Source organism: Odocoileus virginianus, chromosome 23, assembly GCF_023699985.2.
Source record: "Odocoileus virginianus isolate 20LAN1187 ecotype Illinois chromosome 23, Ovbor_1.2, whole genome shotgun sequence".
Taxonomy (NCBI): Eukaryota; Metazoa; Chordata; class Mammalia; order Artiodactyla; family Cervidae; genus Odocoileus; species Odocoileus virginianus.
In genome coordinates, this window is record NC_069696.1 from 10,220,929 (window position 1) to 10,246,634 (window position 25,706).

At 47.2% G+C, this 25,706-nt stretch overlaps 2 protein-coding genes across 3 annotated transcripts in view; both read right to left on the reverse strand.

The window, feature by feature from the left end:
• Positions 1-1,685, reverse strand: part of RRP7A (ribosomal RNA processing 7 homolog A) — an 8,463-nt gene extending 6,778 nt beyond the window's left edge. The window contains exon 1 of the mRNA XM_020876972.2: positions 1,575-1,685. Within this exon, the coding sequence (XP_020732631.2) occupies positions 1,575-1,647 (73 nt within the window). The 5' untranslated portion in view covers positions 1,648-1,685. The remainder of the gene's footprint in view (positions 1-1,574) is intronic.
• Positions 1,686-4,917: 3,232 nt separating this feature from the next.
• POLDIP3 (DNA polymerase delta interacting protein 3) lies at positions 4,918-25,679 on the reverse strand. 2 transcript variants are annotated; one of them, XM_020876992.2, is made up of 9 exons: positions 25,528-25,679; positions 15,374-15,764; positions 14,535-14,621; positions 13,488-13,583; positions 11,519-11,698; positions 10,841-10,918; positions 9,198-9,327; positions 8,079-8,145; positions 4,918-7,171 (listed from the first exon to the last, which is right to left on the reverse strand). In XM_020876992.2, exons 1-9 carry the CDS (start codon positions 25,584-25,586, stop codon positions 6,994-6,996), a joined length of 1,266 nt encoding a protein of 421 aa, XP_020732651.1. In that variant the 5' UTR covers positions 25,587-25,679; the 3' UTR covers positions 4,918-6,993. The 2 variants fall into 2 exon arrangements, with proteins under 2 accessions (XP_020732651.1, XP_070309556.1); XM_070453455.1 differs by lacking the exon at positions 11,519-11,698.
• Between the last annotated feature and the right edge of the window lie 27 nt (positions 25,680-25,706).

Below are 25,706 nucleotides of genomic sequence, written 5' to 3' on the forward strand. Positions count from 1 at the left end.
TCTGTTGCTCCAATCAGCCAGGGCCTCACCCATGCTGTTCTGAAACATCAACCCGCCTCCTTCCATCCATTGTCAGGTTTTCACTTCCTCAGGAGAACCTTACATACCAGGTTAGATCTATCTGCTTTGTGCCTTCTTAACATCTCTCTCGGTCTCTAAGTCCCTTGGTGTGTGATGATTTGGATAATCGCTAGCATTCCCATAAACTTTAATCCTCAGAAAAGCTAAGGACTGTTCTTTCTTTCTCACCACCTTCTTTAGGGCACAGAGAGGATCCAGAGGATCCAGGTGCAAGCCCTGCACTCAGGAAGCTCACGTGGTAAAGTGAGAAGACAGAACAAGTCAGCATGTAACAAGGTGGTATCAAATAGGAAGGAAACACAGAGTGAAGTAGAGCGGGCTGATGGGGGGCAGAGGCCTTTCGGGACCACCTCTTTGGGGAAGTAACATTAAAGCTTCCACCAGGGGCTTCCCTCTTGGCTCAGTGGTGAAGAATACACCTGCCAACGCAGGAGACTCAGGTTGGATCCCGGATCTGGGAAGATGCCACATGCCACAGCGCAACGAAGCCTGTGCACCACAACTACTGACTCTGTGCTCTAGAGCCCGGGAGCGGCAACTGCTGAAGCCTGCATGCCCTACCTAGATAGAGCCCATGCTCCACAAAAGAAACCACTGCAATGAGAAGCGCATTGCAACCAGAGAGCAGCCCCACTCCTGGCAACTAGAGAAAAGCCCGAGCAGCAACCAAGACCCCGCACAGCCAAAAATAAACAAACAGAATTCCAAACAGGAAGGAAACACACAGAGTGAAGTAGTGCAGGGTAATGGGTGACACAGGCCTTTAGACAGGCATCTATCAGGACCACCTCTTTGAGGAAATAACATAAAAGCTTCGACTGAAATGACACGAAGCCCTGTAACAGGGCAGAGCTGTCTGAGGAACTCAGAGGAAAAAGACAATAAGTACAAAAACTCTGTGGGAGTAAACAGCTTGTTGTCTTGGAGAAAACAGAAAGACAGAGCTGTAGGTTAGCTAGAACCAGGATAGGACAGATGTGAAGTCTGGATTTTGTTTTACGTGCTAACTTTAGTCACTGAACAGGGTTCTGCGGGGATGGGCGTGTGAGGCAAGATCTGAGTTAAGTCTGACTTTAGAAAGAACATTCTGGCACCTGGGTGAAAAACAGAAGGCAGGAGAACCAGTGAGGAGGGCACATAACAGGCGAGGTGAGCGCTGAGGGGGCTGGACCAGGAATTGCAACGAGGGGCTAATAAGTGGATGGGTGTATCTCGGCGGGGCGGAGAATGTAGACGGACACAGGTTCGCCCTGGAAAGTGTAGCGGCGGGTTCACTCAAGGAAAGCGTTGGCCAAACTAGGGTCGTCCCGAGCCAAGTGAAGCCAGACGGTAAGGGGGACCGCGTGAGCTGAGGGGGCCGGGGCTTCAGAACCTTCTGGGGCTCACGTCCAAGCGTGCGACTGCTCCTCGAGGTCCTGAGCCTCTGCCGACCCCTCAGCCTCTTCCTGGAGCAGCCTGGCCGCTCCCCGGCCTCGCGCCCCGCACCCCCTCACCTGAGTAGCCGGGCAGGATTGGAACCCCGGACTCAGACTCCCGCGCCACACGCTTTCTTCTGCGCGCCACCATCTTGCCGACCGGAAGCTGCGGGGGATGCTGGGAGTTGTAGTTGGTAGCCGTTTCCGTGACGACGGCGCCGCCTGGGGCCCCGCCCTCTCGGTTCCAGGCCCGCCTCTTGCAGTCCGTATTACCCAGCCTGTCCACTCCCGCGGTCCTCCCAGGGCCCAACCTTCAGTTCAGTCCAGTTCAGTCGCTCAGTCGTGTCCGACTCTTTGCGACTCGATGGTCTGCAGCACGCCAGGTCTCTCTGTCCATCACCAACCTTCATATGCTTGGAATGAAGAATTAAAGTACATACAGTATGTATATGTAAAACAATACATAAATATGTAAACATTATTTTATGTAAATATTATGTAAATATATATTTTTAAAAGTTACCACAGTATACTGTTATTTTATCAGTGTTGTTATTTCTAACTGCAGAAACATTCCTTCTCTAGATATCCCTTAGCCCTTTCCCATTTATAATTGTTTTAAATATTTCCTTTACATTCATTGAGAACATGTTATTATTTTTGCTAACCACTAGGCCACCAGAGAACTCCCAACAGTCGTTATTTCTTCGACTTTTACTTTTCTCTTTCTGGGACTCATGATACAGATTTTAGACTTTTTGTTACAGTACCATAGGCCCTCAAAGTCCTTCATTATTTTTAAGTCTGTTTTTCCTTATTGTTCAGATTGGGTAGTTTCTGTTGTTTTGGCTTCAAGTTCAGATTCTTCTCCATTGCTTTTGGGGCGGGGGGGGGGGGGGGTCAGGAGGGGGAGAATGGTACTTGTACTTCTCAACTTTATTTGTCTGCCCTGTGCGGCTTGTAGGATCTTAGTTCCCTAAGCAGAAATCAAGTCCATGGCTCCAGCAGTGAGGGCAAAGTCCTAACCACTGGACCACCAGGGGATTTGGTGTATTTTTCAACTTGAAATGGTTCTTCTCTACCTTTGAAACCAACTTGAAATGGTTTTCCATTTCTTTACTTCAATTGTTTGAAGTTCAAATATTTCTTCAATTGTTTCCTTATCAGTAACTTAACATCTCTGTCATCATGGAGTTAACATCCATTGTCTTTTCTCCTTCAGGGTGAAATTTTCCTGATCTTGATCAGACTCTTGACTGAAACAGGCATTAAGAAAGCTCTGGGTCTTATTTAAATGTTACAGCACACCTCCTCTAATGGGCACAGAAAGGAACTGCTTCATTACTATCAGGTTATGGGTGGCAGTGAGCTGCATCATCCCACCACCCTCTGCTAATACCCTGGTTGGGAGGACCTGGGGTGGGGGGGGCAGCTCCCATTTCTCCTCCTGTGGCCTCCACTGACACCAGCCCCGTTTGGCCTTCTCTGACTCCACTCCTGCACATTTGGGGGTGCCCCCAATACAGCCTACTGAGCGAGGACACATGTCTAGGACTCAACTTGTCATTTACCAATGAAGGTGAGGCTCCAGTTTTTCCTGTGGTGTTTCACTACTAGTTTTGTCTTGTTAAGCTATCCCTTTTCGGGTCCTCACTTGGGTTTTTTGGTTGGTCTGCTTATTCAGCACCCAGCTTGGCACATATGAAACAAAAAGGAAACCCAGGGAACTCAATGCTGGTCATGCACTGGGGCCCCAGCCAGTCTTTTTTCTCTCCACCTTTCAGTCTTATGTTTTACATAAAATATCCAAAGTTGTATTTAGTGGAAAGGATAGGGATAAAATACTTCGATTCCATCTTCCCATAAAAGAATGTAAAATAGTGCAGCCACTGTGGAATTCAAAATGGTTAAGTCTTCAAAAAATTAAAAATAGAACTGCCACATGATCCAGCAATTCCTCTTCTGGGTATACACCCAAAGAGTTGAAAACAGAGTCTTGAAGAGATATTTGTACATTCACGTTCATAGCATTATTCACAATCGCTAAAACATGGAAGCAACCCAAGTGTCCACCAGATGGATAAGCAAAATATGGTATATGCACATAGCGGAGTATTATTCAGCCTTAAAAAGAAATGACACATGCTACAACATGGATGAACCTTGAGGACATTATGCTAAGTCGAAGTTCAGTTCAGTTGCTCAGTCATGTCCCAACTCTTTACAACTCCATGGACAGGGAAGCCTGGAGCACGCCAGGCTTCCCTGTCCATCACCAGCTCCCGGAGCTTTCTCAAACTCATGTCCATCAAGTTGATGATGCCATCCAATCATCTCATCCTCTGTTGTCCCCTTCTCCTCCCAATTTCAATCTTTCCCAGCACCAGGGTCTTTTCAAATGAATCAGTTTCTTCACATCAGATGGCCCAAGTATTGGAGTTTCAGCTTCAACATCAGTCCTTCCAATGAATACTAAGGACTGATTTCCTTTAGGATGGACTGGTTGGATCTCCGCGCAGTCCAAGGGACTCTCAAGAGTCTTCTCCAATACCACAGTTCAAAAGCATCAGTTCTTCGGCGCTCAGCTTTATGGTCCAACTCTCACATCCATACATGACTATTGGAAAAACCATTGCTTTGACTATACGGACCTTTGTTGGCAAAGTAATGATTCTGCTTTTTAATATGCTGTCTAGGTTTGTCATAGCTTTTCTTCCAAGGAGCAAGCGTCTTTTAAATTTCATAGCTGCAGTCACCATCTGCAGTGATTTTGGAGCCCAAGAAAATAAAGTCACAGAAAGACAAATATTCTATGATTCCACCTTCATGAGTAGTTAAAATCATGAAGACAGGATGTAGACGAGTAGTTGCCAGGGGCTGGGGTTTGAAGGAAACAGTTTCAGCTCCACAAGATGAAAAAGCTCTGGAGATGGATGGTGGTGGTGGTTGTACAACTCTGAATGTATTTAACATCACTGAACTGTAAACTTAAAAGTAGTTAACATGATAAACTTTATATTTTAACACAAAATAAAAAAACCTACCAACAACTCATTTTTTTCTAGTGCATAGTTGATCTAAGAGGTAAATTTTACCCATAAGTGTAACTTCAACACATAGACTCCCCTGTTCCCTATGAATAGACCTAACTATGTTCGAATTGACCATGCTTACACTCAGTGAGGCACTTTAGGGCCAGGAGGTACTAAGTTCTTATGCTAGGTCTTTCCCAGACATTCATGCTCATATTCTCTCAACTGTGGAGACCAAAGTTCAAAGAGTCCTGTGAGGAACTGTCTGAAGGTCATAGCTGGTGAGCAGCAAAGCAGAGGCAAATCTGTTTTCTGGTGCCAAATTCCAAGAGGCCCCTTAACATAATTTTTTTTTTTTAACATAATTTTTAAGAAATGACAGCTCAAAGTAGGAATAACAAATGTTTATTCAGAAATGGGTAAGTAACACATAATCTCCTCCATCCCTTAATGCCTCTTCCTCTCCTTTTGGAAAAAAAAAAAAAAAGAGACAGACGGGGAATGCAGGGGAGTGGGAGGTGGCGAGGGACCCAAGGACTGGCCCACCACCGTCTCTTCTGTTTCCCATGACGACACCTGCGGAACAGGGGGCAACACTGGCCGGCAATGGACCCCATGGCTACCCACAGGACAAGGTCTAGAGGGCCAGTGGGAGGATAAAGGCATACAGGCAACGTAGTTAACTTCCCTACTGAACGCAGAGTCCAAACAGTGATCTGACTGTCTCCAGACCCGAGAAGCCAGCTCCTAGTGTCTTATGGACACTCTCTGGGGTCAAGAAAGGGAAAGTGTAGGAGGAATGTCTTCTAGCTGATGAAGAGAACTTAGTTTGCACCCATTCAAAGAGGGAGAAGGGAACAAAAGCAGCCTTCTTCAAAGTACTGGAAAGTGGACCACCATCAGGCACGTTCCCTGGACTTCCCAGGCCTGGGCAACCTCAGAGCTGGAGGACTGAGCTGAGTTCAAACCCTAGGTCGTTGCTACTTGATCTAACTCTGTGGAAATGTGAGTTTCCAGGTTTTCTTCACGGGACTGGCCCCAAGTAGGCCACGAGAGACTCTGTCTCAGGCCCCCCTTACACTTTCTAGGCTTGTGCCTTTCACATTATTTACTTACAGAATCTTGCTCCCCAAGACTTGCCAGCTCTGTTAAGCTGGATTCCCTCTACAGTTCCACCAAACCAGCAAGAAACTGAGGATGAACGCCCCTGGAATAATGCTGTCCTGGTGTATTCAGGGATGCCCCTTTGGTTCTAGAGTTGTGCCCCCAATGCCTGGAACCACGCTGAGGGAACAACCTGTCCACTTGCCTGAAAGGCTGCTCTGCTCTCTCAACTCCTCCCCAATGCCCCCTGCTCCCCTCCCACCTGTCAAGGCAGGAAAATGCCCCCCTGGTCAGGATGGATGGGTTGCTCACAGTAGTGGAGACAGTGCCCCCTGGTGGCTGCTGGGCATTTGCCACCTCTCAGCATCCCTGACTATCGCATGAACCGGAGGCCAGGAAAAAAACATGTTGGAGCAAGCCATCTCCTATTCAAATAACCCCCAAGGTCCTCAGTGTCACAGAACAGGAGGCAGACCCTTTGAAAACCCAACTAGCAGAGAGCTGGCATTTGCACCAAAACCAAGTGTGACAAGTGCTAGGCTGGGTGAGAAATGGGGGACTAACAAGGCAGCCCCGCCCAGCAGTGACACTCAGAAGGTCAAGAGAGCTGGGCTGGGCCACTCGGCACAACTCAGGGGAAGGGGAAATGTGAGCTCGAGAATTTACTCTGGGTCAAGTGAGACAGTAGGGTGCCCCAAACCAAGAGCTAGGGTACAGTCTTCCTAGCAGAGCAGTAGCCTCACCCTGCCCTTGCCACAGGGCTCTCTCCAGAAAGCATTGGTCTGAAGCCAACTGCGGGGAGAGGACAAGGAGCCCGTGACCTGATCCCCACCTAGGCCATCTCCACTGACCAGTAGAGTGAGTGGCAGAGCTTTTGAGCCAATGTGGTTCCTATTAGGATGGCAGGGGCTTCCATCCCCTACTTTGTTTGAAAAGTTTTAAAAAGAGAAAGGGGAGTCAAACTCTCACCCTGAAGAAAGCAGTATCCTTCAAACAGCCCCTGCCCTGCATTCTATGGGGCCACAAGAAGGCCAGCCAGAGAATTTAGGGCACCATTTCCAGATTTTAAAAAATCTATCTGGGGCTGAGTTTAGGGGGAAACTTTCTGAACAACACAAGTCTACCTTGGTGATGAGGTGGAGAGAGAAGAAACGTACTACAGGAAATGTTAACATACAGAAGAGCACAAGGCAGAACACAACACAGAAAGGCGGGTACCGTCCAGCGAGGAGGCTTTCTACCCCCAGTGACCCTTCCTGCACTCGGGGGCCCCCAGCCAATGGCCCATTGGTCACAACCTTTGTTTAGGGAAACAGAGCCACCCTCCTCTGCCCCCGTGTCTGGCTGTCTCGCTCCCCCGCTCAAAGTTTGATTTTGAATTCTGTGGGCTGTGTGGTCACAGAGGCCCCTGATGACTTGAAAAGCGCCTTCAGGATGGTGTCAGGATCCACTTCGGCTGGAGGGTTGGATGAGGCAGCAGAATTCACTCTGCGAGGCAGCTCACTCTCCTTTTTCACTGAGGGGCTATCACTCAGCCGTCTGTAGAGACCAGAGAAGAGTCAAAATCCTCGTCGGGTCCCCTTTCAGTGAAGGGTCCCACCATTAGCTGGAGATCTGTTATAAGCTAGGCACCAAACATAATGCTTTCCATACCCTTTTACCCCATTTCTTATAGCAAACTTAACCATTCTTTAAATTTGCTAAGAAAGTCAAGATGCAGCCTACTAAGATCTGGAGTTTTAAGTTTAAGCCTCAAGAATAGCCAAACACACAGCATATCACACATTCTGAAAAGTCCAGTAGATTTTACTGGGTCTAGCCCAGTGGTTCCCAAATCCACTAGGTCATAAAACCCTCATTTTTCAGAATACAACTTAATCCTGGAACACAGTTTAAGAAACTTATTTAAACCACACAATTCAATATTGAGGGTTCAAGCTGCAGTCTTTATTCTCCCTGAGTCTCTGTCTCCTCCTCAAAAGGACCTTCTTTTACATATCAGTCTAGACATTTTCTGCATCTCAGGCTTCAAGAAGTCCTCAGTCCTGGGCCAGGCATGTACACTGGGTGTGTAACAAAACAAGGGGGAGCACCCAACACAGTCCCCATCAGAGTCAATCATGAGGAGGTGGGTTTTCTGCTCATCTGACGATGCACACCCAATCGTGCCAACAGGGACACAACCAGCCTGCTCTCTACTTTCTAAATTATAAGTCAGGGAATGAGGTTAAGTTAGCCCCTGTGGGGTCAATCTCCTGAAGAAATGATGTAACAACCCACTCTGTACAAATTTAAGTTTCCTAGTCGGCTGCCTGCTCTCAGAGCAGAGGAAATGGAATGGAGCTGTGATGCAGGCATTTCACCCCTCTGAACAGAGATGATCATGCCCAGTAAGCAAGCAGCAAAGCCCCACATGGCCCCCAGCACCTCTGCCTTTGGAACTTACAGCAGGATGGGCTGGTCTGAGGTGATAACGTTCCCATTCATGTGGAGGTTGCACTTCATTGGTTGCCCTGAAAAACCAAAAAAGAAAAAGCTCTGCCATGAGCCCTCAGCTCCTCACATGGAAGGAAAGGGACTGCCACTTTCATTACCAGGAGGCAAAGCACCCACCGCTGGCAGCTCTGTTTCACAGCCAGTGCTGGGGCTGTCAGGTCTCAGCAAAGCCCAGAGACAATGAGGGTTATGAGGCCCACGAAACTCTGGTAATGACAGTGTCAAGAAGCAAACTGGCAAAAGACCCTTCTTCATGCAAGAGGAGACCAGAATCAAAGTAAGGGAGAAAGTAAACACAGCATGAAACAACCCAAACTGGTTGTGAAACAAGTAGAAAGGGGAAATGTTCATGGTACAAAATTAAGTGAAAAAAAATTCCAAAGTGTATATTCAGATTTCTACTTTGTCCATGAAAGATTAACCTCACAAGTACCAGACTCTCACTTTGCATTTTATGTAGTAAGTATAACAATAACAGCACAAAAAAGGGGAAAGTGGGAATAGAGCCTTATTAGAGTAACATTTCTAAACTTCACTGTAGCTACATTAATATTAATCTGAAATAGACTCTGATAACCTACAATATATACTATAAATCCTTGAGCAACTGTTAAGAAAAGTGACTCAAAAAATACAGTGGAAAAAATCATTAAAGGAACTAAAATGCTACACTAAAAAATACTTATATAATGCAAAAAAGGCCACATAAAATGTAAATGGATTAAATAATACAATCAAAAGGCTGTGATAACCAACAAGGATCTACTGCATAGCATAGCACAGGGAACTTCTCAGTATTCTGTAATGACCTTTAAGGGATAAGAATCTGAAAAAAAGATATATATAACTGAATCACTGTGCTGTACATCTGAAACTAACACAGCATTGTAAATCAACCACACTTCAACTAAAAATAAAACATCACTGCTTGTTTTTAGTACACAGGAGGCCCTGGAGAGTTTAAGGCACTAGGATGTCCACCCACTCGTCCCAGAAGAGGGCTTCTCCCGAAGGCCTGCTGTGTGTGGCAAAGAGCATCGAGGTGAGGAGGCTGCTTTCTCTGACTTACCATCCAGACACCGGTTATTATACTTCTTATATGCGGTGATGGCATCGTCCTTCTTCACAAACACCACCTCTGCTACCCCAGGATGGACCAGTCGAGCTCGCTTCAGGGCTCCACAAACACAAAAAAGCTCCTATGAAGAGCAAGAGGGCTTGAGTTGGGGAAGAATTTCACGCGGTCGTCCTCCCTGCCTGCAATTCACATACTTCAGACAGGGCTCTGGGTTGACAGGTGGCTTCACTCTGATTGAACATGCCAAGCAGCCAAGATTTCAGGAAGGCTCCATGTCAGGTAGTATTCCTGGGACATCCAGAGGCCTCAACCTGGGGCCAGATGAGGGAACGAGTTGTGCTGGGCTCATAAGCCTAGGATCCCTATGATTCCAAGTCAACTCCAAAGTCCTCCTGCCTCAGTGCCCACTTCCTTAACAAGGATAATGGAATATGGAATTGCTGTCAAGAGTGCTGTGTCATGAAAATGGATGGACATGTAGGCTCCACTGGATGTCCACATGGATGTACAAACAGTGACTAATATATCACCCGGGAATCAGTCAGAAACACAAATTCCACAGTTCAATGCAGGGTGACCAATCATCCTGGTTGGCTAGATTGAGGGGTTTCAACTGAAACCATTTTCAAGGCAGTGCTTTGTACACGTGTCGTCATCATCCTTTACTCCAATTCCTCATTTCTCAGATGAAGAGACTGAAGTCAGAGAGGGAACACAGCATGGATACAGACTGCAAAGGCTAACAACCATACCATTTCTTCACCTGCAACTGCCTTCACAAGGTTGTAATGAGGACAAAGAGAAGATTTGTGAAAAGGTCGTTGAAATGATTTCCAACGATAAAAGGGAAAATGGTACATATCAAAACCAAGACACAAAACTGAATACTAAGTATGATCCTAATTTTATTATTGTCTTTAAAGATCTACTTTAGGCTATGCTGTGCAGCATGTGGGATCTTAGTTTTCCAAGCAGGGACTGAACCCAGGCCCCAGCAGTGAAAATTCCGAGTCCTAATCACTGGCCACCAGGGAATTCCCCTGGCTCTAGTTTACAGGCTATGAGGAAAAGGAGTTAACGTATCTGGCCTGTCTGCTCTCCCTTGGAAGGACTGCTTCCAAGGTTGACCCTTAGCTCGTGTCTGGGATCTTGGATTCTGGGAGGGCTCTCATCACTGTAACCAGTAAGAGTGGTACCCTGTGCCTAAACTGTGCCAACAATGTGGTTCATGCCAAACACTTGACTTCCTTCTGTGTGTGGAATTTTGGTATGTGGCAGAGGGTGCATATGTGATTAGTCCCTGAGAAAAACTCTGGGGACTGAGTCTGTAATGAGATTCCCTGGTTTTACACATGTCTTTACAACTGATTGTTGGGGGAGTAAGTACATTCTGTGTGACTCCCCTAGGAGAGGACTCCAGAAGTTTGAGTCTGCTTTCCTCTAGCTTTTCATCCACAAGTTGTCTCCCTCTGCTGATTTTGCTTTGTATTCTGTAATGCATCTCAGCCCTGACACAACTCTATGCTAAGTCCTGTGAGTCCTCTTAGACAATCAGCTAACCTGGAGGTGGTCTTGGGGACCCTTGGAACAGAAGTGGCTTGAGATCTGAAATTCTGGCAGGCCACAGTACTCACAACAATGTCCTCCTCGGTGACTCGAGGGTGCAGATTATTCACGGTCATCTTGGTGCCTTCCAAAGGACTGAGGACAGGCTGCCACAGATAGAAGAACATTACCAGAAGTTACCAGACAACAGAACGTTACCAGAGAACCGCTGTGCTCGAACAGCAGAACTCACTTCGGCAAACGACCAGGAAGGCCCAGAGGAAACCTCTATGGAGGGTTTCCTATCACAGCTGGGCCCCTCTAATCATGTCCCCGTCACCTTATGCTACAGAATGGAACCTCTCATGTTTCCCAAATATTCCAGGCCCTTTCAGGCCTGAACCTCTGCACAGAATGCCACTCATGTTTCAAGACCCATCTGGCTCAGATGCACCTTCTCCTTAAAGCCTTCCTCTATTTCCCCAGCGGAATGAGATGTTCTTCCATCAGTGCTCTGGCAGCCCTCTGCTGTCCCACAGACACAGTGCTCTGTCTGCAGCTCTGTTCTCCCTACTTGCTTGCCTGTGGGCTCTCTGAGGGCGGGGGCTACTGGATCTTGGTTTGCTCATTTGTAAAACACGGGTGGCAACACCTACCTCACAGATGCAGAGGTCCTCCCATTGAGGACCCAACGGGATGCACACTGCCCACCCAGCTCAGGCTAACTCTAGACTAGTGTGAACACTTCTCCTTCGCCTTCACCTCACCTCTGCAGGCGGCAGCTCTTTGGGGGGCTCCTCCTTGTTCACTAATGTCCGGGACATGTTGGTCAAGGCTTTTGTCCGAACAGAGGAGGAGAGAGCAGGAGCAGTGTACGCATCATTCTGAACCACTTTGGTGAGAGGAAGGGCCTTGGACATGGAGAGCTTGGAACTGCTCACCCCGGCCTAAACAAAGAGGCAGACAGGAATCTGAGAAGCCAGGGACCCAGATACCCTAGGGGACTGACGATCCCCAATCTCAAGGCCTCCTACCTCCCCAGTTCCATTACTGATCTAAAGCCAGAAAGGTATCAGCTGCCAGGGAAGGGACAGAAGAGAAAAGCAGACTGTACACGTGCTCACAGAAGCCACGTTCCAGTGTCAGGAGCACTTGGCAAGGAGCATCCCGGCAGTTCCCGAACAGGAGCCACAGTTCAGCCATACCATTTAGAATTGGTTTTACAGTTTGGAAGTTAGTCAGAGTCCAAAAGCTTGGAGACAAGTTCATTCCCAGATATGCTTCTATCACCATGGGCTGGATGGGACTAGGAAGTCACTCTTAAGAAGGACCAGACCCCAGCTTTTTGGTCCCTGTTCTGGTCATATAGAGGAACCACAAGTAGCTCACCTTTGCAACTCCCAGACGGTCAGGTGCATGCTAGCAGAGTCAGCACGTGCAAACCAACAGAAACCGTTCCCTCCTTCCCTCCCCTGCTACCCTTAACTGGGCAAGTGATCCCTTAGAAATATAAACCAGCACACCGCCTGGTTTTAATGTGTCTGGAGAAAAAAAATGCATGAGGCAGAAGTGGTTAGTGGTCTGGTTGACTGAGGACAGTGTCTACCAGCCACTGATTCATGGAGAAAGAAGGAATGCAGCGGCCAGAGAGACAGATGATGGAACAGGGTTAATTCACCAACCCAGGTGACTCAGTGTGGACCCCACACTTCTCAAGCTGTTTCCTGAGTCTCAAGACCCAGCAGAATGCAGTGGTTAAAACGTGGCCTGGGAGCCAGATTGCTGAGGCTTAAATCCTAGATCCACTACTTACAAGCTGAGCAGATTTACTTAACCTCTCTGTGTCTAACTCCTAGTCCATAAAATAGGGGTAGTAACAGTTCTCATCTCACAGGGTGGGGAGAAAGGGAACTCTTAAATAAGTTAATATAAACAGATTTTTCCAATTAGGGTTAGCCACTAACTGAGTTAGCTGACAGCCCGCCTGGTAACAGACACAAGCACTCTAATGACTAGAAAGGCTCAGCCCCTTTGTAACAAACTGGCATCATTCAGCTTCATATTTCAAAGTTAAAAGCTTCAAGGGTAACCGGAAATTGGTCCACATATTCAGTGCAGTGGCTAAAACTGAGTCTTTGGGTGCCTGAAGACCAAAGGCACTTAGCTTGGGTACCCACTCGCTTCCTATGTGTGATTTGGTCGCATGCACTGAGCCGAGCAGTGCAGAGTTCCCTGATGTTCCCAGATATACCGCTTTCTTTCCCTCTCTGCATGGCAGAACATCCATCAAACTTTCCCTCCACGCAGGCAGCACCTGGTGGAGCTTTCAGGAAAGGTTCAGTTTATTCTTGCTAACACACCAACCAAGGGAATCCAGATTCAAGAATGGGGCCAGAGCTGATGACCACAGAAGAAAGGGAACCAGCAGAATGTCCTGCCCTAAAGGAAATAAAATGTGATTCTGTCCTGTGGGATCACTCACATTTCCCTGAAGTCTCCAAACACAGCAATTGGGAACTAGAGCCTGCACTTCACTGTCTGTCGGGTCTTGAACAAGTCTGTAGACATGCTAAGCCTCAGTATTCATAAAAACCAGGGGTTGGATTAGTTCCGGTTCTGATAATCTTAGGACCCAAATGAGGAAATATTTCCGAATTGAAAGATCCTACTCTCCATCACGTCTCCCATGTACCTGATCAGACATATAGAGTGTAAGAAGAATGTAAGATAACATACCATGTGGTGGAGAAAGCTGCTTGAGGCTGCAAATTTCATCTGTTTAGTAGGAATGGGAGCTATAACATCGTCGTCATCATCCAGATCATATAAATTCTGAAAATAAAGAAATACATGCTAATGTAGCATGCAGGCTCTCAGCAGACATTTGGAGTAAGGACAGCAGGGAGATGAGAGCTGGAATTAAGTGAGGTGGAGGGAGAAGTGGGTACATATGGAGTGCCTGGGCAAACTGGCCTGGGTGACTGTAGCTCAGTTCTGGCAGGCTCCCTGCCCATGAGAGCCGAATGCAAATGCTATGAAATTTCAGGTACATCAGAAGTACCTTTCTACAAGTGGGCAATATCTATTACGATCCCTAAAATGCCTGTTTATATCCTTTGGTTAGAAAGTCTGTGCTGGGCAATCTGGTCTATAGAAATAAACTCAAACTGTAGAAAGAGCTTTATCCTCCAAGATGTTCAGAGAAGGATGTCTAACAGTGAAAATTACAGGAAAATAGTTGAAATTAACTAAATGTCTATTCAATGGATCAAGCAGTTATTAAAATGTTTACAGTAAATGTGCATTACAGAAAAATGCTTGAGTTATAAAGTGAAAATAGAACAATATCAAACTGGATAATTACATAATCACAACTACAACTATGCATTAAATAAATAATAATCTCTCTCTCTCACACACACACACAAGAAAAACATAGGAAGAATTCAGGGCAGAATTTCAACAGGGCTCGTTATGGAGAGCCACAGCGTAAGAACTACCCCCACCCACCGCTCAATCTTTCTGTTTTGCTAATTTTCTACAGTAAACACACACTACTTTTACTTTAAAAAAATAAAAAGATTTTCAAGTTGCCTCTCTGCTTCCATGCATTTAAGAAATTTCTTCTTAAAACTCATAAACTGCAAAACATGTCAACCTCCAACTCTTCAAATTGGAACCCTGGGCCAGGCCTCAGTTAATCCACTTGGAAGACCACATCAAAACACACACTTGTGTGCAGTCTCTCTCTCTCTCTCACACACACACACACACACACCCCACCTGTTTGGCCTGGTGGTTATTGACGACATTGATCCTCATTCCAGCAGGATGAGCATGAATTGGTGCCATGGCCTTCTGCTGTGGAACCTAGAAACACCCAGTGGTCACAATCCATCCCACTTGGCCTACATGCGTTCTCTACAAGTAGGGGATAAATGAACTTTAAATATGGTGGGCACTCAGTTTTGGTCTGTGGGAAAAGGCCCTACAGAGTGCTTCATTCGCAAAGCAGGAAAGCGACAGGAAGACTCACCATCCCAGAGATCATGTAACAATGCACCTGCAGGGCTCAATGAACCTGGCTTAATAAATGTTCACTGCTTCAGTAGTTCCTATTACCAAAGTTGCTGTGAAGATTAGATGGTACTGTTTCCACTCCCTTTGGGGCAATGGCTCTGCAGGTGGCCAGGACCCTGCACTAAGAGCCAGGTCTGACCGGGCTTCCATCCTGTTGCTTCCACTGACCAGCTGTGTAGCTGCACACAATGATTCACATCTTTGAGACTGAGATTCTTCTATTATAAACTGTGGTAATAACTGGGGTTGCATGAGGAATAAATATTCAGTGCCTGCACATAGCACTAGCTCAACAAATATCTGTCCTCTCTTCTCTTCCCTCTACCACTAATTCACCTGGAAAGTCACTTAATTTCTCTGGACAAATCCCCACCACCCCGCCCATTTTCTTTTACATGAAAACTGAGACGATATCTTGCCTCCACATATGGTTACTCTTCAAACAGTTGGGGGGACTGTCATTTTGCTTAAACACACCTGGCCTCTGCCTGATTCCAGTTGTTACTGGTTTAGAGGAGTTTTTGGCAGGAGTCTCAACCTACCTGGATGGTTTTAGTGAGTTTCAGAGCAGGGGTCACTGCTCCAATGGGTGGGCTCATGAAGGCAGCAGGGGAATTCCGCTTCAAGCTGATTTTCTCCCGGGCATCAGCGACCTGGTGGGGCTTCTGGGGCACTGTGCTCTGTTGCTTGCGCGAGTTCAGCATCTCTCTGGCATCCTGCACTTTCCCTTTGATCCGGAACCGAGCATCTTTCTGCAAAAGCTTTTCCCTGGCATCCTTGACTCCCAGCTTGAGGCGGGCATCTGAGAGACCAATTTTCTGCCGGGCATCAAACCTTTGCTGGAAGGTGGCTGTGCGTGCTGGCTGGCTAAGAAGGCTCTGTTGGATCCCAACACGAGATCGGACACCTCCCACTCCTGGTCTGGCATTGAGCCTGCAAATAAAAACTGCAATATTAAGAAGATCTGGATATCAACAGTAGCCTGTGGTAGTAGTAGAGTTGTGGTAATACTGGGAACAAAGGAGGTCCTGGAGAAACCAGAAAGCTGCTTCTACTTAGAGGAAACAATTAAGTCTATACAGAGACTTCCTTCATAGTTTTATGCCTTTTAAGTCTGCATGGTAAACAAAGTAAGGGAGGAGGGCCTGGTGGTTTCTATTATTAGGCAAGACTGCTTTACACCCCAGACCAGGTGTTTTGAGACAGTATCATGGACAATAACCTCTAGATAATACCAAATAAAAAAGGCATATTTCCCAGATATCATAACCCCACACAGCCAAAGAGTAACTTCAGTTTCTAAAATTCTTTCATATCCTTGCTCTCCATCAGCCCTCTCAACACCCTGTGAAGCGAGCAGTATTATGCCCACTTTACAGTGGAAGACACAGGCCTAGAGAGGTTCAATGGTCAACAAAGGGTGTCCAGCTGGCCTATGACAGTCTCGTGCCTCCAGGGCAGGTAGACACCCCCAATGGGCTGGGACCAAGAAAGTCAACACAGGGGTCTGTCTCGGAGTCTGATGTCTAATAAAGCCATAAAGACTTGGAAGAAAAGAAAAATAATCACTCTGTCTGAACTGTTTCTATTCATAACATTGTGACTTCAAATGTGTAGGTTTTTCCCTCATGCCAACCAATTCTCCAACTCTCGAGACACGAACTGGGTGTCTGACAGCCCAATTCTGACACTGCCTACCTAGAGCTGGCACAGACTCCACCGGTTAAAGGCTCAGTCCCACAAGGCGGCCCTCACTTCAGAGAACAATTTCAAGTCCTAGGCTTCCTATTCATTTGACAACAGGTTATAAAATGGAGGGTTCACAGGACCTTCCCTCCAAGTTAGATAATTTGCTAGGGTAGCTCACAGGACTCCAGAAAACACTTTATTTATTATTATTACCAATTTATTACAAACAATACAACTCAAGAACAGCCAAATAGAAGAGATGTATAAGGCATGGTATGGAGAAAAGGTATGCTAACACCACCCTCCTGGTACATGGATGTGTTCACCAACCCAAAATTTCTTCAAACTCAACTGTATAAGGGTTTCTATGGAGTCCATTACCTAGCATAATTGATCAAATGACTGGCCACAGATGATAATCGCTTAATCTCTAGATCCTCTTTTTTCCCTGGAGGTCCAGGGCAAAGAGTGGGGGTTGCAAGTGGGGTTGCAAGTTCCAACAAGCTAAGCAGGTCTCCATCTTTCTGGAGGCCAGCCTCTGTCCTGAAGCGATCAAGGGGCCCACTGAGAGCTGCCTCGTTAGAACAAAAGATACTCCTAACAACCTTACCACTCAGGAAATTCCAAGGGTTTCAGAAACTGTCTGCCAGGGACAAAGACCAAATATATATTTTTATTACACTCTGAAACAACAAAAACATCAAGTTCAGAAACTTAAAATTGAAAAGGAACAAAACTCCATTACACAAGCCCCATTCTCCTCTGGGGCTCCTTGCTGGCTCTTCAGTGATGTGAGAGGAAACAGAAGAGCCCTTCAAGTCCAACCCTTAAAGTCCTCCCTGGGGTCTGTGGGCTTCTGCTTTGCCCCACCGCCCGCCCCACCACAAAGCCTCCAGCTACACAGACGCTCCCTCCTGCAGCAGGTGCCCTGCCTGGGGAACACAGACTCCCACGGCAGCATCTGGTTTTTGGGAAACCTTCTCTGATCCTTCCAGGACAGCCCTCCTTTGTGCCTATTATCATGACCGTTTGTGTTGTTTTTTTTTTCTCTCCCCACCCTGGAATGGGAGGGAAGGGGCAGATGGGGATCACTCCTGTTTTCAGAGCCCCGTGCTTTGTTAAGTGTTGCTAAGACCTGGCTCAGCATCAGAAACGTCTAAGGAGCTTCTTAAAATACAACTCTCTTTTAAAAAAAAAAAAAGCAAGAAGGAAACAAAAAGATACAGCTCTCCAAACCCCACTGCAGAGCTACTGAGTCCAAACGTGAGTAAAGGCCTGGGCACGTGCACGCTTTACTCCACAGGTGACCCTGGAGTACAGCAGGGCTGAGAATCTCTGACCTGGGGTTTATGTCAAACTGCTGAATAAACAAGTTCCTGTATCATGTCCCACATCATAGCCCACGCCTCCCAGGAGGCATTCTTCATCACTGGCAAGCCTCTGAGCTCTCCTACTGCTTCATTCTTCCTCAGCTGGAAGCTGGACTGAGACTGTTTCTCAGCTCTTCTGCTAACAGCAGGAGCACACCCAAAGGTAAGTCTTCCTAGCACCAGTAAAAGAAAATCTGGACCTTCAAATTATCCTAAGCACAGCGGAAAAATACCTGCTGCCTCTGCGAGGCCAGAGCCAGACCTAAGTCAGTGATGCACAGTACCATTTTTCTTTGAAAACTGACAAATTTAGGATTTAAGTACTTTCCAGTGGGTTTACACAAAAAACAGGTGGGAGAGTGGAAGCGGTCATTTATAGAATCAATCACATTAGGCTGAAGGTGGGTGGGACTGCTTGTGCATCCCTGCTCTATTTTCCCATGTAGTCTCTGGGAGACTGAGGTGCTAGAAAAAGCAAGGCCCAAAGGAATGAGGTGTTTAGGGAGACCAGTAAACACAATCAGGGAGAGGGAAACAGCTGTGTGCAGCAGGAGCATCTATTCATCCCTGAACTGGGCTACCCTAGGCTTTGTAGCCGGTGAAGCCACAGGAAATAGTGAGGCTGTGCTCTGTGGTGACCACAGAAACCTGTAGCTACAGAGGGGCCCATGGTATTTACGGAGAAACTTCGTAACAAAGCCTTGTCCCCAGGACCAACTGGCAGGTAAGGCCTCCACTAAGGTTTGCTTGTTGTTGTTTTTTTTTTTTTTTTAATGCTTTCAACTCCCTGTATCTGTTGATGATGCCCATCAAAGAAAAGCAACAGGCTGTAGGTTCAGACCAGGGGCTACTACTGAAAGTCTACTCATAAAATGGGGGAAAAGATTTAGATCAACATTTACAGGCACATCCAGATGAAACCCGAGTTAGTGGAAAGCATTCCAGATGAAATTCCTCACTCATCAAGCACTGGAACCCTCTGAAGGCAGAGGCCTTGGGTACCAAAAGGAGCACAGTGAGGAACAGGACGCCAAACTACGGGGTGGGGTGGGGTGGAGCGGATGGGACATACAGAGCAATAAATAATCAGCATGCTCCCACTCTAGGAGAGGAAGGACCACGGTCTGTGGGCGGACTTCCAAGATTTCTGGAAAGAGTAGTGTCAAAGGACATCCTAGGCAGACCAAATATGGAAAGCATCCCCAACAGCCCAGGGCTTGCAGCTTCTTTGCTCTTGGAGCCCTCAAAGCACTGGACAAAGCTTCTATCAAAGCACTTACCATGCAGCATCACAATGATTTGTTTACAAGCCTGCAACTCCCACAGGACTAAGAGCTTCTGAGGGTAGATCCTAGGTATCCTCCTCCACATCAATACTGCCCCAGGGGAATGACAAAGGCTCTAAGAGCTCTGTCGGGGACCCCACAGGGCTTCTATTTTACCTTCTCCTTTTAGGCTCGCCATCTCTGAGATTATCTGCCATCAGTTCCATCTTAGAAGGGAGAAACCAAATCAAAGAGCACAGTCTTTTCAATAACAGATTTCAAGCTTCCCTCTTTCCTACTCCAAGCCTCAGGGGAGTTCAGATGGGAGAAAGGATGGCTGCCCTGGAAGGGATTCTCCTAGAGAAGACTGCCTCTGCAAAGGCAGTCTTCCACCAGTCCTCAACAACTGGCCCAGTGCCCTAGGATCCTGGCCACCAATTGCTCTCTCAGCTGAGAGAGGGCACCCGCAGAGCCATGACACATAGGCCCCTCTGGCCCTTACCCCAAAAATGGACCCACAAGGATCTTGCAAAACTGCAGGAGCTTCAGGAAAGGCCTTCTAGAAGAGAAAGCAGCTGGTCTCTGACTGAGTGGACATTACAAAGGGAACCAAGCTACATAAACACTGACAATGAAGGCATCACTGATGACCAGGTCCACCACACAGGAGGGGTCAGACACATCCACATTCAAATGTCAGCAGGTCCTGAATGAAAATTTCCTATCTTCATATGTCTTCTCCCATCACCAGGGTACCCCTACCAAAGGCTCCTATATTTATAACTATAGGAAGTGAGCTGATCTTATCATGTAATACACCATGATCGTCAGTTCAGTTCAGTTGCTCAGTCGTGTCCCACTCTTTGCGACCCCATGGACTGCAGCACGCCAGGCCTCCCTGTTCATCACCAGCTCCTGGAGCTTGCTCAAACCCATGTTCACTGAGTTGGTGATGCTATCCAACCATCTCATCCTCTGTTGTCTCCTTTTCTCCTGCCTTCAATCTTTCCCAGCATAAGGGTCTTTTCCAATGAGTCAGTTCTTCACATCAGGTGGCCAAATGATCTTACCATAGGGTAAAACTGGGCAAATCTAGACCCTATGGCATAAACTATGCTTTCAAAAAAATCTAGTTACCCAATTTCACCATTCAATCAATTAAGCATTACTGCCAAAAAAAGAAACAAAGGAAAAGAGAAACCTATTGAAAGCAACTATTTTGAATAATTAAAGGAACAATGAGATTGTTGAAAACAAAATTCATATCCCTGGACAAAAAATGAGGAGAGGGGCAGATTCAAAAGTTTTCTGGTTCATTCCAATTGGGTCTGAACAGTACACCTCCGAAGTAGGAGGAGCAAGGGAGATTAGGTTTCTGCAGCCTTAATTTACTCATATTCCTCAACAATTTCCCTTCTCTGATAAGCTGTAATGGCTGTTTGAAATGTCAGTACCAAGAATTCACAGGAGTTTATGCTTGATAAGCAATGTCTACTATGGGCACATAAGGGGCAACTGGCTACCACAGTTTATGAAAAGATTTTACAATGAAGGCACTCTCAACTAATCATTTTGAGCACTTAACTGCAGATTTATAAACTTTGACATACCTCCTTTAACCCTCACAACTCTGAGAATTAGATTATTATCCACATTTTATAGATGGGGAAACTGAGATTCAAGTAGAGTAACATTTCAAATCATAGAGCTATAATGTGATTTGAACTTCACTATACCTAATTAAGGGTTTCTTTGGTGGCTCAGTCAGTAAAGAATCTGCCTACAATGCAGGAGATACTAATTTGATCCCTGGGCCCCCTGGAAAAGGAAATGGCAACTCACTCCAGTATTCTTGCCTGGGAAATCCAATGGACAGAGGAGCCTGGTGGGCTACAGTCCAGGGGGTCCCAAGAGTCGGACATAGCTTAGCGACAAAACCACAACCACCACTACCACCACCACACCTAGTTAAAATACCAATAAATCAAGCATGGGTCAAAAACAAAGAACAAAACTAGAAAAGTTAAGGAAGGGTGAATACTATCCTCAAACGAAGAAAAAAATGAAGACTCCAATTACATCCAGGGACACAGTGCACCCTCTAGTGACCAGAGGGTGAACACACACACTAAGGATGGTGGACTCACCAGAGACCCACACACCATACTGCTTGTCTGGCAAGAAAAACCACCATGATGGTCCACGCTGGTATTTTATCTACTTGAACAGCACAAAAGGTAAATTTTCAGGAGGGAGGTGATACAGTTGTGGATGTAGGAGCCTAAGTAAGCTACTTTCCCTCAATTACATATATTCGGTTCCCTGGTTACATCACTTCTTTCAACTCCTTTCATGAGCAGCTTTAGGGGGTTTCAGTGTTCAGGATTTTTCTAATCACTGCTCCTCTCCCTGCATGAGAAGTCAGCTATTCATCCCAGCAGGCAGCGGTACTGCTTATATGGCAGGCATTAGTCATCAGGAACTTTTCAAATAAACACTCCTGCTAGGAGCAGGTCTCTAATAAAACATAGAGCCAATTCTGTTCCCCTCCTGGCTCCAATAACTGATAAGCACTCCCTAAAAAAAGTGCAACCCCCCAGTGGAACCCCCAGTCTGTCTCCCACTGACTGCAGTCTCCCTTCCCACTGCAGACTATCTGATGTTCCTGAACACATTCTGGGTTTTTGGCCTCAGTAAATGTTTGGGAGGGGGAGAGAGGAAGGTTTTGAGCAAATCTCTTTACTGCCCTGCCTCATGATACCTGTAACAGTGCAACTCTGCACTGCTTCCAGGCACTCACCAGGTCCTAGGAAGAGTGGTGTGGGCAAGAGAGCAGACACTTACTGGAGCCTGAGCCCTCTTCCTCAGAAACCCCCTCCACTGGAACCTGGCAGACACATGACCAGGGAAGGTCTGTCTGGGGCTAGGAATGCCTCACCCTCTTGGATCTGCCTGTGGAGGGCACAATGGCCCCTGGCTCTGGACAGATGTACAGTCCAAAGGATTTGGAGGGACCCTAAATTGTTCAAAGTGGGTTTTAACCCATGGGGTCTCTAGAATGTGTGTGTTGAGGTCATCTTAGAAAATAGAGTTTAGTTCTAACAATTACTGAGGGTCAATTCTGAACTATGTGCTTTAGAAACACAAGAAAAAACAAGGCAGGACCCCCTTACCTTTATGCAAATGTTTCATTTTAAATTACAATTCTTCCCTTCCAAGCTAATGTAACAACTCATTTCCCTCCTCTTTATTTTAGGTCTAATTTCTTTTACCTTATTTCAATAAGGAAACCAGCAGACTACTGGGAGCAGTGCCCTGGTCTGAACTGGAAAATTCCCTAACCTCCTCTCCCCACAGCTTCAAGGATTCTCCACATATATATCTAGCTCAGAGCCACTCACCTCCAGCACACTCTAGGCCCAACTTCCCCGCTAAGACTGCCTGTCACCATCTACCTGCATGGAAGCAGTGACAGCTATCCTCCGAGGGCTGAACTAAGCAAACCAAAGAGGAGGGTGCCTTGACTAACCAATTACATCCAAAGGAAGAAACTGACAAGAGAGGCAGGCCCACACTGCAGCTGGCGCCCAGTGCTACCGGAGACTCATCTATGGGTCTTGAACAACCAAAATCACTAGAGATATGCTGTGTGAGAGGAAGGATAGCACCTCACCACAGCCTGGATGAAGTATTATAAAATAATTCCCCACTTTCTCGAATCTCCTATTAATCAAAGAACTTTCTGGTGATTGATTAAGGGCTAAATAATAATGATGTTACATATGACACCTTTCTTGACTTACACTGTACAATGAACACAAAACAGAATGGTTGTTCTGAAGAACAAGCACATTCCACGACTTTTGAGAAGGGGGTTATTTACACTTGCAGAGGCTCAGTCCTTTGCTATTTCCTTTAAGAAGAGGAAAGAAGTTTTCTGAGATAGTCACGGGCTCTTCCTAAACTATTAAGCACAAAGTTCTCTCTGCAACATCCCTACACTACACCAAGGTGCCAGTAAGGAGATTTCTTCTAAGAAGCAAGTAGAACGGCATTTTTTTACTGTAGGAAATGCCATTTGTTCAGACCTTTCACAGTTCTTGACAAGAACCCTAACCCCCTCACCCCCTATCTAGTTTTTCTCTGTTGGCTGTGCAAGCAAAATGGAGTTTCCAGTAAGTTTAATCCAAACCCAGCATGTGGTCCAGTTTCTTTCACACTGTCTCTTGGCCTGCATTTCCCCCAATTCAATCTTCACATAATAGCAATGCAATATTCTCACACTGAAGACTGGATATTACTTCTTTCCCTAAAAGCCTTCATTAACAATAATGATGAGAGCTAACATCTACTGGGCACTTAGTACCGATTAGATGCTTTCTGAAGTACTTTAGATACATTAATTCACTTAGTCCTGACAATACCCAGTAAATATTATCCATGTTTTACAGATAAGAAAAGAGAGGCATGGCAAGGTTAAGTAACTTTCATATGGCAAGTGGGATTGAAACTTGGCAGTCTGACTCTAGGACCCCAATGCTTACTTATTATGTCCCCTAGAGGAGGGATTTGGGCTTCTACTCCTTTAAAGCCATCCGCTGAACACTTACTATCTGACACAAACTTTAAAACATACACTCTTAGGGACCAGGTCTGCCTAGCTGCAGAGTCTCCACTCTTGTCATGGATCCACACATCCTCCCTTCCCTGCAGTCCCATCCAAGGCCTAACACAAGACACTGCACACATCAACATCAACTGCAGGTACAGACTGCCTGCAGTCAGGAACTATGGGGAGAGTCTGCAGGAAGCCCAGGTCCTGGGAAGCTGGCTTCCTCAGCAACTGTCCAGCAAACCTGTGAAACTTGGATGGGCTTAGAAGTGACCAGAGGACCCAGTACCAATTACATGCCAGTTACTAGAGGGCAGACCTAAAAGAGGGCTTCCCAGGTGGCGCAGTGGTAAAAAATCTGCTGGCCAATGCAGGGGACACAAGAGATGCGAGTTCAATCCCTGGGAGGGGAAGAAGCCCTGGAGAAGGAAGTGGCAACACACTCCAATACTCTTGCCTGGAAAATCCCACGGACCAGAGGAGCCTGGCAGGATATAGTCTATGGGGTCGCCAAGAATCGCACACGACACAACCACAAGGATAGAGGAAATTAATGATGCGTGCCTATTATGAACCAGAAACCTCGTGAAGGGCTGGCTGGGGAATTAGGCGGGGGCGGGAGCAGTTGTGGTGGATGTGTGTGTGCAGGTTGAGGGTGAGGGATACCTTACACAATGAAAAGAATCAATTTTCCAGCCACGGGCACACAGGCGGTATTAATAAACATCTGCCGGGTGAACGACTGTCTGAGAAAACATCCTTCTTTACAGCCTGGCTTCTCCACAAGGACATCTGAACTAATCTAACGCGTGCTAGAAAACCACTGGCCCAGGTTTCCCATCTCTTTCACACAGATGAACTGGAGCCCCTGTTGAGTCTGGAAATGACTACCATTATTTTGAGTGTCCAGAGGAAGTTTGGGTCACAGAACTGCAAACCAGCTCCGCGACTCTTTACCCCGACACTGAACAGGGTTCTCAGAGTCATCAAGAAACGGCCGGCCTCCAGCCCCATCCCGCCAGTTTGTCTTGCCCAAGCCTGAGGCCAACTCTCAGAGCGCACTCGGCCCCGCTCTGAGCTCTCCGCGGCCGTGGGCCAATTCCACCTCAAGCCCCTCATTTGGAAAACATTAATAGCTGGCTGACAGGACTGCGAGCCGGCGGCAAAGCGACCCCCGAGAACCTGAAATGCTTCACAAAAGGCCGCGAGTGTGAACAGCGGGGAGCCGGGAGAAGAATTTGAAAATTTTAAAGGTCTGGCTTTGAGTCGCGGTTTCGGTAGGAATTCAGACCCGGAGTCTGAGCAAGTCACTTCCCCGAGAAACTCCAGTCGTCCTAACTCGAAGGCCGCGCTGAGACCCTGGCGCCGCGCCCGTCTACTCAGAGGAGGAGGGGGGTGCGCCGGGGAGACCCTCAGGACCCCAGGCAGGCCGCGGGGCAACGTGTCCCGTCCGCGGCCGCAGCTCCGCCCTCGGCGGGCCGCCCCTCGGGCCGCTCGCACAAGCCCAGCAGCCCTACCCCTTCATCAGCGGCGGCCCCACCAGCCTCCTCCGGCCAGCCGGAGGGACTGCGCCTGCAGCCAGTGGGGAGTCGGGCGACCTGGCCCGAGGCGGCGACGGCGGCCGGGCCAATGAGGAGCGCGGCTGAGGTAGGGGGCGGGCGCAGACCGGCCCTCCGCGTAGCTCCCGGGCCGCTCCCTCCTCCGCCCCAAGCCCCGCTAAGACCAGGACCCCGAAACCCGAAGGGGAAAAGGCCACTCACCGCCCCTTCGCTGCAGCTCCTCGCTTTCGGATGAGCTCATCCAGAGAGATGTCGGCCATCTTGCACCGCCGAGCGAGCCGAGAGCAGCTTAGGTTCCCTCAACCTTCGAGCCCGCCCCTTCGGCCGCTGTGGAGCGACTAGCGGCTTCCGGCGTTCGGTAGATGAACTCTCGCGACAGT